At 51.2% G+C, this 14,992-nt stretch overlaps 5 protein-coding genes across 5 annotated transcripts; 2 read left to right on the forward strand and 3 right to left on the reverse strand.

Annotated features, from left to right (window-relative positions):
* Positions 1-221: 221 nt before the first annotated feature.
* On the reverse strand, positions 222-1,332 carry STEHIDRAFT_123206 (uncharacterized protein). The gene is made up of 7 exons (XM_007306459.1): positions 1,219-1,332; positions 1,115-1,137; positions 1,006-1,058; positions 917-940; positions 770-857; positions 471-691; positions 222-393 (listed from the first exon to the last, which is right to left on the reverse strand). Exons 1-5 carry the CDS (start codon positions 1,323-1,325, stop codon positions 822-824), a joined length of 243 nt encoding a protein of 80 aa, XP_007306521.1. The 5' UTR covers positions 1,326-1,332; the 3' UTR covers positions 222-393; positions 471-691; positions 770-821.
* Positions 1,333-1,524: 192 nt separating this feature from the next.
* STEHIDRAFT_140684 (uncharacterized protein) lies at positions 1,525-2,300 on the forward strand (the record flags this gene model as incomplete). The annotated part of the gene is made up of 4 exons (XM_007306460.1): positions 1,525-1,560; positions 1,635-1,689; positions 1,775-1,830; positions 1,956-2,300. 4 exons carry the CDS (start codon positions 1,525-1,527, stop codon positions 2,181-2,183), a joined length of 375 nt encoding a protein of 124 aa, XP_007306522.1. The 3' UTR covers positions 2,184-2,300.
* A 53-nt stretch (positions 2,301-2,353) lies between these two features.
* On the reverse strand, positions 2,354-7,678 carry STEHIDRAFT_82326 (DNA/RNA polymerase). Its single transcript, XM_007306281.1, has 10 exons — positions 7,186-7,678; positions 6,797-7,091; positions 6,356-6,734; positions 5,641-6,297; positions 5,217-5,572; positions 4,541-5,152; positions 4,342-4,467; positions 3,960-4,275; positions 3,804-3,895; positions 2,354-3,740 (listed from the first exon to the last, which is right to left on the reverse strand). Exons 1-10 carry the CDS (start codon positions 7,644-7,646, stop codon positions 2,967-2,969), a joined length of 4,068 nt encoding a protein of 1,355 aa, XP_007306343.1. The 5' UTR covers positions 7,647-7,678; the 3' UTR covers positions 2,354-2,966.
* A 1,381-nt stretch (positions 7,679-9,059) lies between these two features.
* On the forward strand, positions 9,060-10,552 carry STEHIDRAFT_123208 (uncharacterized protein). The gene is made up of 9 exons (XM_007306461.1): positions 9,060-9,108; positions 9,212-9,328; positions 9,405-9,459; positions 9,538-9,747; positions 9,809-9,910; positions 9,995-10,027; positions 10,110-10,129; positions 10,203-10,212; positions 10,361-10,552. The coding sequence occupies exons 4-6, from the start codon at positions 9,611-9,613 to the stop codon at positions 10,017-10,019; spliced, it is 264 nt and encodes an 87-aa protein (XP_007306523.1). The 5' UTR covers positions 9,060-9,108; positions 9,212-9,328; positions 9,405-9,459; positions 9,538-9,610; the 3' UTR covers positions 10,020-10,027; positions 10,110-10,129; positions 10,203-10,212; positions 10,361-10,552.
* A 911-nt stretch (positions 10,553-11,463) lies between these two features.
* Positions 11,464-14,413, reverse strand: STEHIDRAFT_148466 (alcohol oxidase; the record flags this gene model as incomplete). Its single annotated transcript, XM_007306462.1, has 16 exons — positions 11,464-11,542; positions 11,604-11,745; positions 11,804-12,171; positions 12,245-12,329; positions 12,389-12,643; positions 12,731-12,822; positions 12,874-12,945; positions 13,018-13,186; positions 13,250-13,266; positions 13,326-13,454; positions 13,515-13,590; positions 13,668-13,774; positions 13,837-13,930; positions 14,000-14,063; positions 14,125-14,206; positions 14,284-14,413. The coding sequence occupies 15 exons, from the start codon at positions 14,411-14,413 to the stop codon at positions 11,644-11,646; spliced, it is 1,842 nt and encodes a 613-aa protein (XP_007306524.1). The 3' UTR covers positions 11,464-11,542; positions 11,604-11,643.
* Between the last annotated feature and the right edge of the window lie 579 nt (positions 14,414-14,992).

The raw sequence follows: 14,992 nt of genomic DNA on the forward strand, positions 1-14,992 counted from the left end.
CCGTGGTCGGACCACGGCTCGAGGTGCTGATCATGATTCAGAGGTCCCGGATTTCGGACAACTTGACACGCACAGTTCCAAATCCGGCTGAAACAAGTGACACATTGTGGTCTTGTTCAGGCGTTCGCTAATGGGTGATGACCATGGCGGCGCATTGGTAGGTTCAATGATTCCAGACTCGGGCATTCAGACTCATCACGTATGATGAAAGAGCGCATATCGCCGACGAGATAATTATCAGATATTAGTGCCAGCGTGTTCTTTCTTTGCGCAAACAAGCCCGCTCAAGGGCCAACAAGGCCCACAACTACTCCGCGGTATATATCGTGTAAGAAATGAGAGCCGCTGGAATGGTGTTAATGGACGGCGACGCCAGCCCAATGTTAACAGCCCCTAAGAAATGAGCAGACGGACAAGCGTCGTTCTGGCCTCAATTCTGACCTCAATGGCAGTTGATGGGTAACACTTACTCTCGCATGGGCTCAGGCAAGAGTGTCGAGGAGGAGCTTTGGCCATCCCGTGGTTGACTTAATGTGAGCGGCGGCGGATGTCGACTGTCGTATTGCCTCGTCTTGTCATTGATATGGATGAGACGTCGAAACCGCTCAAGGGCCGGTGATACACCAGAGGATGAGTGTTTGCAGATATGCGAAAGTTTATTGCAAGGGACAATACATGATAGAATCTGCTGCTGGAGGGCGAGCGATGCGAAGATTCTAGTCAATCGAGATGTTATGACGATGCTCAGGTGGGAAAGTAAAGTACTCACCAGACCTTTCAGCACGAAAGAAGAAGAGATGACGAGGACAAAGCCGTACAGTTTACTTCTTTTCAGAGACCTTCTTCTCTTGCGCCTCCTACAAGTGAGAAGAGGAATGAGGATATACAGCTCGACAAACATGAGACCATGACATACGAGCTCAGCCTTCTTGGCTTCGAACTACAGTTCACAAGATTGGTAAGTTATACTTGGACGATGATGCAGGTCACGGCATCAAAGCGTACCTCTGCCCTCAACTTCTTGAGCTTCTCAGCTTCGTGCTGGTGGATGTACTGGTCTGATGATCCTCCGAGTTGGCAAATCTTTCGGACCTCATGAGACAAGAGAACATACCTTCATGAGCCTTCTCCTTCTTACTATAAGTCCAAGTCAAATACGAAAACACAGAAGGTCAATCATCGCAACCCGGAAGTAAAAGCACCAAACATTGTACGCACCCGAACTCCTTGCTCGACGCAGTAGACCCCTCCTTGAAGCTACTGGTGAAGCGCTTAGCACCGAAAGTGATAGCAGAAATACGACGGGGAGCAACGCTGGAAAGCATGTTGAACGTGGTGGATGTTGTGGGGAAGACAGACGCGTTGCAGAGGGGCTGATATACCGCAGAGGAGTGACGGCAGCTACGCCAACATTCGGCGAGGCGCGGCTGGGCGTTCCCGACCGTGACCATGTGACGGCCCATCGGGAGCGGTCGGCGGCGTCACTCGTCACTTCGTCGTCACGCGTTTTGCACTCATTCCTCCATGTCGTCCACGATCCTCAGGCAGGTCGCCAGCGCCGTGCGTGCCGTTCTTGCAGCATCATATCTGACGGTAGCTCGATATTGACAGAAATTTGAATTGTCTGTGTTTAGACCCGCACCGCGTCGCGCGCACGCTCCTTCGCGAGCTCTGCTGTCACCCGTAGAGGTCAGTCTCGACTGTTCGACAGAAACCGGGTTCGCAGTATGATTATCAAGGACGGTCCTCTGACTTTTCGTTCGGATCTTTATAGACCTCGTCCAGGACCTTTACATTAAAGAGCTCAAGGGCTACAAAGCTCCCCCTGCCGTACGTACCCTTCTCCGAACCGACGACCCGACGAATGCACGAACATATTCTCGTTCACAACACACCCCTTTCACCACATCCTAATCGTTTATATGTTCATATCTCATGCGTATGTATCCACACAGGCCAAAGATGCCCACGTCGGCACTGTAAAGTCCTACTCCGCCCCCGCGGCTCCCCAAGTCCCCACCCTCCCCTCCGACCTCGCCTCCGAACTCTCCGCCTTCGACGCATCCGAGCCTACCAAAGCTTCCGCCGACGTCGCCCCCACAGGTGCCTCTGCCGTCCCCAGTGGTGCTGAGGCTTTCTTGACGTTCTTGGAGGCCGATGAGGTCGAGGAGCACCACCACTAGTAGAGTGGGGGCGGGTGAGGCGTGATGTTGTAATGTTTGGTGTTGTCGGTGGAACAAAATAGACGGAGGATTTTCTTTGATCTCATGCTAGTTTGTTCGTGTGGAAAACATCTGTCCGAGTATGCACGCGTGCACGCAAGTTCATACTGTATTGCATAAGTTCGGCCATGCACTTGTTTGGCATTGAGTAAGAGTGGAGGAGTAAACCCAACCATGCAAATGCTGTCTATTCCAAGCCAAGCACCGTATGCATGAAAGCGTAACTATATCTACTATGTCGACAGACAATCAAAGCAAAGCAACCGCACTTACCGCAGAGCAGCCTGAAGATGGACGAGGTGGGTGCAGGCCCACGGAGGACAGCGCAAAAAGAAAGAAACGAATAGGGCGAAAAATACAATAAGTCGAGCAGAAGGGGGATTAGTACTAAGCGTGTTGTGCGATGTGTGCGTGAGAGGGGGCTTGCGTTGCGTAGGAGCCGGTGCGACGATCGAGTAAGTGGAAAAGATGCATGTACGGTAGGTAGATACAATAAAAGAGACCATGGTCGAGGTTGGTGTGGTTCGATGGGCGGCAGAGTAAGTGACTGACGAGAGACGAGCTATGGACGAGGGGGGCTATGCATGCGTAACGTAGGGTAGCGAGAAAGCACGATGAACAGATGGATGGGTCAACGACAAAAGAAACAGCAGGAGCGAGTATATGAAATGAAGAATTGGTAGCAAAGCCACGCAATGCAAGACCCAGCAAAGGGAAGCCGACGAAGAGCGGAGAGTTCTCCGCTTACGAGAAGAAATAAAGCGAACTCTTGATCTTGCTCACATCAAACTCTCCCTTCTTCGGCAACGGCGGCAACAACGCCGTCAGGTCCACAAACTTCCCCTCGAACGAAGCAATGCCCATCTCCTTTCTCTTCTTCTCCCCAGCCGCCGCCAAAGCCTGATTCTCAGACAACGTATTTCGTCCTTTCCGCTTCCCACCGCTTCCCGGCGCGATCAGCTTCTTCAGGTCGGCTTTGGACATCGCCGTCGACGACGCAGGGTCCGATCCAGCGGCGAAGGCGTGCTCCCCATTCTCCGACCCTCCGAGCTCGACAGACGGGTCCTCAGATTCGTCCACATCTTCATCCGCATCCATCAATGCCTCTTCGGCCTCTTCTGCCTCCTCATCCTCCTCCTCAGCCGCCGCCGCCTTCCTGCGTCTCTTCGACGTCCCCTTCGACGTCAACGCAGCAGCAGCGGTTGGCTGCACGCCCACCTTGAACGTCGCCGCCGCCTTCCCAGCCAACTCATCCTCGTCAGCGCCCTCGATAGCAGCGAGCGCATCAGACGTGTTATCGCTGATACCGAGCGACTTCATCATCTGCATGGTACGAAGGGAAATCACAGGGACTTTGTAGCCTTTGTAGCGTTCGCGGAATTCGGTGTCGAGACGGGCGAGGACGTCGGAAGAGTGCAGGGCGATGAAGGTGTCCCGGATGATGCCTGACATTTGGTCGATGTCGCAGGGGTGAGTCCAGTAAGAGTCGTGGACGGAGGCGAAAGCGAGTCCTTGGGTCTATGAACGTTGAACTGGATGTCAGCTGACATGCCCGCAGTGGGAAGAGGAAGAAATACGTACCCGGCATTCAAGAGCGGTCAACAGCATGTGGGTGGCGTCCAGACTATGGATGAAATTCGGAGGGAACGCAGTGGCCTGCTTGTTCGAATCAACTGAAACCAACGTAGAACTGGCATCAGTTCATGTTCAAGACCGGGGCACGAAACGGCTACCTACCACTAGCAGGAACATTCGGATCCGAGATGAACACCGTCTGCAAGCTCGTCATGATCTGCTTTCGCTTGATCTTCCTGTAAGGCTGTACGATAGGCAATCCCAGCGGTGTCGTCCAAACAACGGAAGTCATCTGCTCCTTCTGCAGCCTGGTGGCCACCGCGGCATTCTTCTTCGATTTGAATTTGGGCTCGTAGGGTTGCATGGCGGCGTTCAGTCGGTCTTCCGGGACGGATTTGGCGATGAGGCGGGCGGAGAGGGTAAGCCAGTTCATGATGGACTGAGCGCCGGAGAAGAGATCACCGATGGCGAGCATCACCTGAGGGAGAGGATATCATCGTAAGGTTGATCATATGAGCGGGCATACGTATGAGAAAAGGCGTACCTTCTTGGCGAGGTAGGCAGCAGCCATGTATGCGTCCTCTTTGGGTACGTACGGGCTATCTTTCAACTGCTTCTCGATCTGTTCTCTTGCCCCGATGAACGTCACACCATACACAGTTGTCATGACCTGTATTGAAGCGACACCCCCAGTATGTTCAGCATCATCCATGTAAGAAGTAGCGAACGGGAGAGGAACCTACCGTCTGTTTGACCACCTTCCTAGCTACTCTGCCTGACAACATCTGCGCAAACCTGTTCCCAGCAACAACATCCGCCTTCAACAAATCCTCCACCATATTCGCCACATACGTGTACACATCCGAAGGTCGATCCGCAACATCGAGGTTGACCTGACGAGCACCGGCAGCATCACCACCAAGTGCAGCATAATGCTGCAACCCGTTACAAGTACCATCCTGATGTACCGGGAGCGAACACTCATACGCCTCAGGTTCCGGCGAAGTGAGCGCGGCCTTCAACTCCTTGCAAGTCGCGAGACACTGCCAAGGATCGTCGGCCTGTATCCACCAACGACGGCCGGTAAGCGGGTTATCTGCGCTGTCGTAGATCTCGTCAAGTCGTTCATGGACGAATTCGACACGCTCGTCGAAGGTGGCTTTGTCGTATCCGTACAAGTTCGCCAAGTGGATCTTGAGCCAGCGCAAGCCGCGAGCTCCGAGAGGCTTGGACTCGCCGAAGAGAAGAAGGCCACGGGAGAGATCGTTACCGATGTGGTTCAGATGCGGTGGAAGGGGGTATGCTCGGCCACGGAAGTCCAGGTTGTGTGGGAGGTAGAAGGTATCGCCGATGAACTACGATACAACCAATATCAACAATGGCCATGAAAAAAGTGAATGGACTGTCGGTGTCACTTACAGCACGAGCAATCTCAATCTTATAGTTGACACTGCATCGATCCGAGTGGTGATTCGCCTTGGCTTGCGTCCAAGCACGGAGACGCGTAAGATAGATCGTTCTCCCGTTCTGGTCGACCTCCATGTTCGCTGGCCTCTCCGGTTCTGGCTCTTCAAAGGCCGCTGAAGGGACCTTGCACAGCCCCTTGCCAGAGTTCCAAACTTCGAGAACGACATCGAAGACACCTCGGTTGATTTTCCAAGGCGTAGATCCGAGTACGTCGAGACCTGCGTAGACAAGTTCGACGTTGCCCACCCCTGAGGCGTGCTTGAGATACGTCTCCTGTTCCTTAGACTCCTTGAACCGCATGACGAGGGCTGAACGAAAGAAAGCACTGTCATCAGTACGGATTCTGCGGTGTGGTTGGAAAGCAATGGATACGAACATTTGTTATAGATATAACCACCGTCGTTGTAGTTTAACCATGGCTTCGGCTTCACCAACATTGGCAAGTGACGCGGATGCAACGTCTCCCTCACGCCATCCCTCCCCAACTTCTCCTGTACCACCTGGTTCAACTTCAACACGCCCAACTTATTTCCTCTGATATATTCATACGAATGGAAGAAGGCCGGCTGCTCCTCCCGCAAGATATTTCCCGGATTCTTTGGATCCGGAGCCGTCCGTTCGACCATGGCGCACTCCATCAAACGATCGACGAGGAAGCTACCGACCTTGATACGAACGGGCTGCGTCCACTGAGACGTCCATTCCTCTCCGTCTTCCATGTACCGGCGTGCAGTGACGCGACGCGCGTGCAGGTCGTTGTAGGAGAACTTGGAGAAGAAGCCAGACGTTTCGCGGGTGCCGACAGTGGGCATTTGAATTTTGTTCTTCTTGCACATCTCGGCCTTGTACTCGTGCTCAACGGCCATACCGACGGATAGGAGAGCGCGAGTCGTCTTCATGCCGCCGGAGATTCCACCGGAAGATTGAAGACGCATGACCTCAAGAATAACTATAAGAGAGAGTTTCTCGGGCTTGAGGAGGCTCAGGAAAGGACCTAGACGGCTAAAGGCGTCCGCATATCCTTTTGGCCTCGCTGAAATCAGGAACGTTAGTGGAAACCTTACGTTGAGGGTGCATGAAAGAGAACATACCACCAGTAGGCACCCGATCCTCCTCCGCCAAGACCGCCGTGATATCCCGAGTCAACCTCTCCCTCAGCCTTTTGTGCCAGTTCCACATCCAGTGCTGCAGGTCCGACTGGTTGAGCTGCCCGTCTGTCAAGTTCAACTGCTCAAAGAGCTCGGCCTGTCGTCTCAGACGCTCTACGGCGACGTCGTAGACGGATTCTTCGAGGAGCTTTTGGCGTGCGGTGACGTCGTCGGGGAGGACACGACGGGCGAGTTGGACGTTGGTAAGATGCTTTCGGAGGATATCGAGGTTGAAGGGGACTTCGGTATCGGAGGCGTTCTGCTCCTCGTCCACATCTAGCGACTTTGATTTGCCGTCGAGCATACCTTCCAAAGCCTTTTTCTGTAATTCGATGAAGGGATTGAGTATGATGTCCGGGTGTTAGGATTGAGACGAGGACACACTTTCGTCACCAACACAGGCTTCACTTCGGGAACGTCTGCCAGTGGATCATATTTCGAGCTGCCCCACTGCTCCGCCATGCCGAGCTCCGTCACGACTTTTGAAAGATTGAGCTCTACGGCAGCTCTGGAGAGGGCGTGAATGATAGTTTCGGCCTCTTCGCTTGAGGTAAAAGCCTTGTCAGCGATGACCATGGAGATAGGGATTTCGCGGTCGACGATTTGACGGAGGAGGGTAGCCGGTGTGTGATTCGTGGCGAACTCGACAAAGAAGGGAGAGTCTTCCTTGGATGAAAATCTGGAGTCGAAGGTTAAAACGGGTCGTGTGAGTCAAATTACGAGTGACGAGACATTTTGGCAGGCCCATCTGCCTGAAACGAAGATGAACTCACCTGTGCCAAGCTAAGAGAGCCAACGCGTAACTCGACGCTGACGGCGCGACCTTCTCAGTCCGTTTCTCCAACACCGTAAAGAGCGACCAGAAATCGTCTACCCAAATCTCCTTCTTTTGTACATCTTTCGTGTATCCCATGTCCATATATGCGAGCAGGAAGTGGTTGAATAGCCGCACACTGAGCGCTGGATCGCCAGGCTTCTGTTGGCGCATACGCTCGAAGATGTCGCGCGCGCGACGAACGTCGTGCAGGTTGTGGAGACAAGCGTCAATGACGGCGAGCAAGTCGGCGGTGTTAGAGTCCATGAAGTGTTCCTCGTGATCCATGTCCTTCTCAACGTCGTCCGGGAGAGGTGGGTGAAGAACAGTGAAAGTGGGCTGTCTCCTCAGGAATGCCGACATGTCGCTTCTGTCTGGTGCACCGTTGGCCGCTGGCGCAGACGGCGTGGACGACGGCATGAAGGCAGGGTAAAGATCAGAAGATGAGGGTGCCCCCGCCGAGAGATCTGGAGGAGCATTGACCGGTTTTGAGGGCGTCGAGAAGACAGGTTTTGACGGTGTTGTGTAGTAGAGAACGCGTGCAGGACGCGGCAGGGCCTGGCGAGAGCAAGACAGTAAAGCCTTCTCTGCTCGGCGTGATAGAGGGATCATGGTAAAGGAGAGACTCTCGTCGCCGTCAGTGTTGTTAGCGTTGTCGAGAGGGTGCTGCTCGTCGTCCTCGTCGTCGTCCGACTTCAAAAGTTATACCTCCGTCTCCAAATTTCGTTCCCCGAGTGCCGTGAGAATATTGGTCACGCCACTTCGACTTGGTGCCACTGTGGCACTGTTTCTACTCACCACGCAGAGTTTTACAAGCGATCATTCGAGAAAGCGACGAGGCTTAAGTATTTGAGAACGTTTTTCTCAATTCAAATAATCACTGTTGTGGACTGAAATCTTCATAACTCCATAAATAGGTATACACTCATAACAAAAGCCCTCGTAGCCCATCCCTATCTCCCTAGAGTCTGTCGTCGAGGGGCAGCAAACTAGTATCGAGTCAAACTTATAGGCCCAATAGACATCCCTTTTACAAGGTTTTCGTGTCATCGATCATTACCCGTTCTTGTCCCACCAGTCACATTTCCTGTTTGGCCCATCTCGACATCCTCCGCCCGACCATCCCCTGAGGATCGAACATTCATGAAAGGTGTTCCTAGGTCCGAACCCAATATCTCCCCAACAACACTCGTACTTTCCGCAGCCGCCTCATCGCTCGCACCTGTACTAGGCGTGCCAGCATTGGCATTCCGGTTCCAAAACTTCATGGTGCTGAATTTGCGGCTTGTCGGTGAATGTGTGCCTCCAGCGCCGGGGACGTCTTGTGAGGAAAAGGAGTAAAGATGAAAGACCGTTCGGGTTGATAGGATACTATGGGTAACCGTCTGTAATCTAGATAAAGTCGGGTAGTCGGTCAATCCGAATAAAGTGGAGAAAGGAGATTGGAGCAAAAATGATCTCGTGCATCAGACATACTGTGGGCCAGCGACGCGAAGTAAGGGGTCCTGAAAGATAATGATACATCAGTAAGTATACGTACATCGAATAATTATCATAAGGACAGGCGGAACGCACCGTGACTTGGAGCACCAGAGCGATGTTAAGCACTCCAAACACTGCAGATGATTCAGTTATACCTCCATCATCGAAACTGACTATGCCTAGAACATACTGAACATGAAGATAAAATACATTATACCTGGCAAGACATATCCAGTCAGCTCCTCATCCTCATCGACGAAGTACAGAAAGTGTGTGTGGTGGGTGAGAAATAAACGAGACTCGCCATCTCTCCGCAGCACATGGAACAGCTGGGGTCTGTTCTCAAGAGGCACATCTCGGAAATACGCTAGGATCTTGTACATCAATAAGCTGAGGGTGACTTAATGATCACAAGGAAACGGTGTCAGCTCTTGCTCTAGCGAGACTGGGCAGGACATTCGGCGTAAAGGGAGAGATACGATAGTGAGAAATAAGAAGCGCACTGAATTCGTAGACAATATCAATCGCATACGGCACGACCCAGACGTCTTTGACCGAACTGACCATGACTTCACAAGAGACTGAGATCACCGGGAGGTTGGATGTCACAGACTGCCCCCCTATGCCACAAACGCCCATGAATCCGTCAACACCAGTAAATGCACTTGAGGTTAATAGATAAGAAGGAGAACTCACAAACAGTTGTGACAATATCCTTCTGTGAGATATAGATGGCTGGAACAAGGCATGCCTATAAGCAGAACAACTCGAGCTTCAGCTGACCCAACCCACAGCGAAAAACACGAAGCAGCGAAAATGAAGGACTCGCAATCGTAAGACAGATGTAGAAAATCAATATTCTCCGATCATGTTGCCAGACTGCCCATGTTCTCGCTACGAAAATGACTGTGATATGTAGGACACCTCCTAATCAGCATCACGAAATGCTGTCAGAGCATCAAAACAGCAACTTGCAATCAGCGAAACTGATCGTAATGAGCCGTATGCAAGTCAGAACATTGCTTAGTGTGACCGTCGCCTGAGAGGATATCGAGTCAGCTCGATCAGCTCCGAAAAATGCAGAATAGAAAAAGGCTTACCGGCAACAAATTAATAACTGCACCGGCAAACGCAGGATATCGAGCCAAGAAGAACAGTACGCGTCCGACACTGAGTCGTTTTGGCACCCACAAAAAGCGAACCTACAGTATATAATCGACAGCCCAAGCCACTTGTATTAGCTATATTTCCGGCGATGGGGTAGCCTATGTGGAAGAGCTATGTACCTCTTCTGACAACGTAAGGGTATAGTCGTAAAACTAAGTATATGATGACCACATAATAAGCAGATGGGTTTACTTATACAAGCTTGCGAGTATATATGTAAAGGGAGAAACTCACAAGGAGTGCACTGCTAGCCACTGCTCGGCGGCCGGTGAGAGCATTAGGATCAACTGCTGTTCGAGCGGTACCCTGCATAGGTCATTTGCTCACCGGAGATGCTCTAGAACGAATGATGAAAATGCTAGTCAACATAATGTTGCAAACTTTCGACGAGCGCTCAAAAGGAGCACCGCGCCGGAGAACTTTGCACACCGCAACGCGTGCACCGAAGAAATACACTATTTCCGCAGTAGAAATGTAGGACGTACCAACGACAGTCTCCGATCAGCCAGACACTGGACAAAATCATGCAATTGTGCACCTGAAAGCGAGCTGGAGTCGAGAGTCATCCGTCACAAGTACAATTCGAGGTTCTATCAGAACCGCCAATCACATACTTTCCTTCAAGTGCTAGCTAATCGGACGAGAAACAAGAGTGCAACAAACCGACCAAACGGTTGCAATGCCCTTCGGAGTGCTGGTGGTGGGCAGAGAATGGTGTGTGAAGCAGTTTAAGACTCGGGCGTGGCTGCTGCTACCAAACGGGGGAGTGAGCACACAAGCTAAGCTGATAGGGCTCGTATTTATAAACACTTTTCGGCGCAACGCTGAAGGGTTTGTAGGAGTTTATAGGTGGGGATGCTCCTCATTCAGTACTCGACCTACCACATATATGTGTGGCGGCTATTTTTGAACATGCTGCACGCAAGGAACTGATGGAATCTCACTACCTGTAGCTACCTGTGCCAACAGGAACTTGTGTACCTGAGAGTCTGAGATGATGACTCTCACGATGCGCTCCGACGAACGAGGAAATGTTCTAATGTCTCATATCAGTCGAGCACTAAACATATTATGTATGGCAAATAATGAGGAATCTCGCATGAGATTGACACCAGTTTCACGCACCAATACGTGACACCGCCCATCCTGAGCAAGGCGGTAACCTTATGTGGCCGATAATAATGAATGTAGCCTCAGAACGGATTGTCGTCCAAGCGGGCGCCTTTTGATTGCTCAGAAGACCGCGGAGAGGTGAGTCAGGATTTCTCTTTAAGAACCGAATTTCGTTGCCGGAAAAGTTTATTGTGCGAACGGTACAAGAAAGAAAGACGTGTGAGGTGGCGACACGGTTGCAGGAGTTGAAAGCGTGAGAACTCTGCTTGGGTCCTTCAGAGGAATCTCCCGATTCGGACGTCCTGAATTCAGAGGCCCGGGAACCGGCGACTCGGAATACGGGTGGCGAGGACCTGTAAAGACGATACTTAAATGGTTTTATGCCCGACAGTCATACGCTTTGAAGGTATTGATATATTTATTATGTCTTGGAGGCTACGGCACGCTGGCTGTACCTGTCGACAACCTCTGAGTCGCAAACCAGTGATATATAAACAAATTGCTCTCCCCCGTCCGGCCCGACCGTACACTGTATAGTACACGAACATAAGACACTACGATGTAATTAGGTCTAGCACTTTTGTGGTGAAGAGAAGATATAATAACTGCACCTACACGGAGAATACATCAAGACCGAAGGCCTTGAATAGTCATTCTACTCGGTACTGTAGCGGCCGTCGGCAGCCTTGATCAGGTCCGCCGTGCGTTCTGCAATGATGTAGGTCGGACCCATAGTGTGTGCCGCAGGGATATACGGCTATGGACCTCACGCGTCAACAGGTAGTGCGTGGGCATTATGGTCGGAGTCGACTCACATAGATGGAAGCATCAACGACTCTCAATCCGACCGTGCCTTTCACCCTTAAGTCCACTTGCAGTGCACCGTCTCCTGCACCACTCGCACTCCCATTCTTACCCATCGGTACGGTGCAGGTAGGGTGAAACACTGTGAAAGCTGTGTTTCTGATCCATTCCTCAATCTCCTCATCTGTGGTTGCATTAAGACTCGATCCATATTCCTCAATGATGTACCCGTCGAAGGCTTTGGCAGCAACGTATCGACGAGCTGCTTTGACGGCGTACACAAGGGCTCGGATGTCGAAGGGTTCTTCGAGAGCGAGCATATTGGGAGAGATGAGGGGGTGGGTAAAGGGATCTGTGGACGCGAGTGTGATGTTTCCACCTTGTAGTTAAGGTACACGGGACACGTGAGTATCAGCAGCCGCCGGATCTATTGAGATAATAGGACAACGTACGAGAGGCAGGTGAGACGAGATTAACAAGCATGGTAAAGTAGTTTCCACTCGATGGGGTAGGTTCGACCAAGTTAAGGAACCCATCCTAAACAAGTGCTCACACCATTAGACACGATGGGCTCATTCACGTCAGGATGGCCATACCTCGAAGATCCACTCGTAATGCGCTGCTGTAGGTCCCGAACTCGGATCCTCGATACCATCTCCGTACACACTTGTCTCGTTATCGGGAACTCTCAACCAGCCCCACTGATTTCCAGCGGAATTGACGAGATAACCAGTCCTATTAGCCTGCCATAATGCGAGCTGTTCCGCGGCAAAGGTACTGTTCTGAGAGAGATCGTCGAGAAGCGTATTGTTGGACGTTACGGCCCAGTTTATGGAAAGAAGTACGTGGTCCTGACAATCATCGTGTCATTGAGAGGTGAACAGACGTGGTAAGAAGCTGGCGAAGATGTAAATGGGCGATCTCCGAGAAAACCACACCTGTAAGTTCTGACCGACATCTGGAAGTTCCACGGTGGTCTCGATGCCGAACTGAGACAGGACAGAAGGATCGCCAATGCCGGAGAGCATAACTGGATTGAATATTAGACAGTGCTAGGGTAAAATTGAGATCTGTCACTTACGAATATGGGGTGTTTGGACCGCGCCTGCAGAAAGGATGACCTCTCTGCTTGCGTTGAGAGAATAGACCGAGTCTATTCACGAACCGGTATCAGCTCTCACATTCCCCACAATACCGACAGTAAAATAACAGAGCTCTAGCATACCAGAGTTGTTCTGAGCGAACTGTACGCCCCTAAACACAGGGAGATCATTCTCCGTTCCGGTTTGAACCACTTTTGTGACCAGAGTATTGACCAGTACATCGAGATTCGACCGAGTGAGCGCAGGTTCGATATATGCTCTTGCTGATCCATCGCGGGCACCTTCAAAAATCTGCGAGATGATGCTTTTTTTTAGTAACACGGTTCTGTGATATGCTTGCTCTCAAAGGCTGACATCCCACTGCGTCCAGCCTAATAAAGTTTCCGTTAACAATTTTGTAGAAAAGACTGATATGAAGGCGACTACTCACTTATCCCAATGGTGTCTCCTGAGTTAACGTCCTCGTTGTAAGGGAATTCGGAAGACAGCTCGGTCGACGCATTCAAGACGAGAGCATCTGTTGGGAGAGCATATCCCGGTAAACTAATTCTGACGGGACCTGCATAGCAGGACAATAAGTATACAGCGATTGATGAATTAGATTTGACATAACACGTACCGTTTTCGCCATGATCGGTGGGTATGATGTCGCCTGTAGTATCACGGCCATCGGTAGGCGGCGTTAAGGTCTCTATCTACACTCGCGGGGTGTATTCATTAGTGATATCAGGACTTCTGGCTTGGCAATATTCTACGGGATGCCGACACACACCTTCAACATATACGGATACAATGCGTCCCAAGACCATCCCTCGTCGCCCGTGTAAGCCGCATATCGATCGAAGTCGTCTCTTGCGCCTCTGTTCCACGCCATGAAGTCTAGTTGGACACGTTAAATTTGGTGGAATATCGTCGACTAGTGTGGAAAAGAGAGAGCTTACTGATAGATGTAGATCCTCCGAGGACAAATCCACGGGCATAAGTTATCGACCTGTCGTTATATCCCGGCATGGGCGTAGTGGTGAAATTCCAATCCTACCAGCCATAACTACGTCGTTAGCCGTGAAAGCACCATATGCGTATGGATGATAGAACACTACGTACGAACTGGGAGCCTTCAAGCGTCGCTTCGAAACCGGGAACCTCGATGTTTATGTTTGTATAGTCGCTAGTGGATATTCACGCCTCAGATAAAACAGAAAGGGAGGGAAACATTCTTAATTGCACACCTGGACCCGGCTTCGATGAGCAGTACCTTCACTTCCGGGTGCTCCGTCAACCGGTTGACGAGGACGCCTCCACCAGCACCTCCTATCACATTGGAAGACACAATACATAAAGAGTACTATTAAAGATCAGATAGTTGCTCGCATAGTGAGCAAACGCACCTCCAACAATGATGTAGTCATACGAAGCGTTAGTAGGTAATTGGGATGGGTCTTGATACAAAGCACCGAGGGCAGCCGGGATGTAAGCGGCTGCAATTAGAGGCAAAACCAGGGAGAAGGTGAGCGTCATTTCGTCGCTCGTCTGCGAGAATCAGTGGAGGAAAAATAGTGCGATTGGACGATCAAAGGGAATCAAAATACGCACTACGGAATGGAGAGCGAGAACGAGCTTATAAACGAGCTTCCGACACAGCGCCTCTGAAAGGAGCTAGCCAAGGTTGCTTATAACAGGTGGTAGTAGAAAGGCCTCGGACGATCACCGACCGAGACGTCTCGAAGCATAGACGCTCAGGGGATATGACTGCGTGCCTAACAGCAACGTCGGCTGTCATACAACGCGAGAAAAGTTGCATGGACGGGCTTTTCGTTCACACGTTTAAAACTAAATGAATACACAGTAAGTCAAGAATTAGAGTCCTGTGCGTACCGATTTTGACAGACACGCAGGGTGTGGATGAGCTGGAGCCTCCAGAGTAAGACACTCAGTGAGCGTCTCATGGCCGCCCGTATTCAAGAGGTTAGTGGATCCTCGTGTGAATGGTGTCGTTTCCGATGTCATTGAATACAACATACGAGCGCTCTCAGGACGTGTTTTAGGCTGAAACCCCATGAGCAATACCCGTCCAATATCCACCGAAAAGATAGTAAG

The sequence above is a fragment of the Stereum hirsutum genome (assembly GCF_000264905.1).
Source record: "Stereum hirsutum FP-91666 SS1 unplaced genomic scaffold STEHIscaffold_11, whole genome shotgun sequence".
Taxonomy (NCBI): Eukaryota; Fungi; Basidiomycota; class Agaricomycetes; order Russulales; family Stereaceae; genus Stereum; species Stereum hirsutum.

Excerpts from the sequence above, each read along its gene's own strand:
- STEHIDRAFT_123206 (XM_007306459.1), bottom strand. The coding sequence starts at position 1,325 with ATGCTTTCCAGCGTTGCTCCCCGTCGTATTTCTGCTATCACTTTCGGT. Across the intron at positions 941-1,005 it reads TCAAGAAGTTGAGGGCAGAG|TTCGAAGCCAAGAAGGCTGA; the intron begins GTACGCTTTGAT and ends TGTGAACTGTAG. Across the intron at positions 858-916 it reads AAGCCAAGAAGGCTGAGCTC|GAGGCGCAAGAGAAGAAGGT; the intron begins GTATGTCATGGT and ends TCTCACTTGTAG.
- STEHIDRAFT_82326 (XM_007306281.1), bottom strand. The coding sequence starts at position 7,646 with ATGCCGTCGTCCACGCCGTCTGCGCCAGCGGCCAACGGTGCACCAGAC. Across the intron at positions 7,092-7,185 it reads GCTCTCTTAGCTTGGCACAG|ATTTTCATCCAAGGAAGACT; the intron begins GTGAGTTCATCT and ends CTTCGACTCCAG. Across the intron at positions 3,741-3,803 it reads TGACCGCTCTTGAATGCCGG|ACCCAAGGACTCGCTTTCGC; the intron begins GTACGTATTTCT and ends CAACGTTCATAG.
- STEHIDRAFT_123208 (XM_007306461.1), top strand. The coding sequence starts at position 9,611 with ATGACTGTGATATGTAGGACACCTCCTAATCAGCATCACGAAATGCTG. Across the intron at positions 9,748-9,808 it reads TTGCTTAGTGTGACCGTCGC|CGGCAACAAATTAATAACTG; the intron begins CTGAGAGGATAT and ends AAAAAGGCTTAC. Across the intron at positions 9,911-9,994 it reads GGCACCCACAAAAAGCGAAC|CTCTTCTGACAACGTAAGGG; the intron begins CTACAGTATATA and ends AGAGCTATGTAC.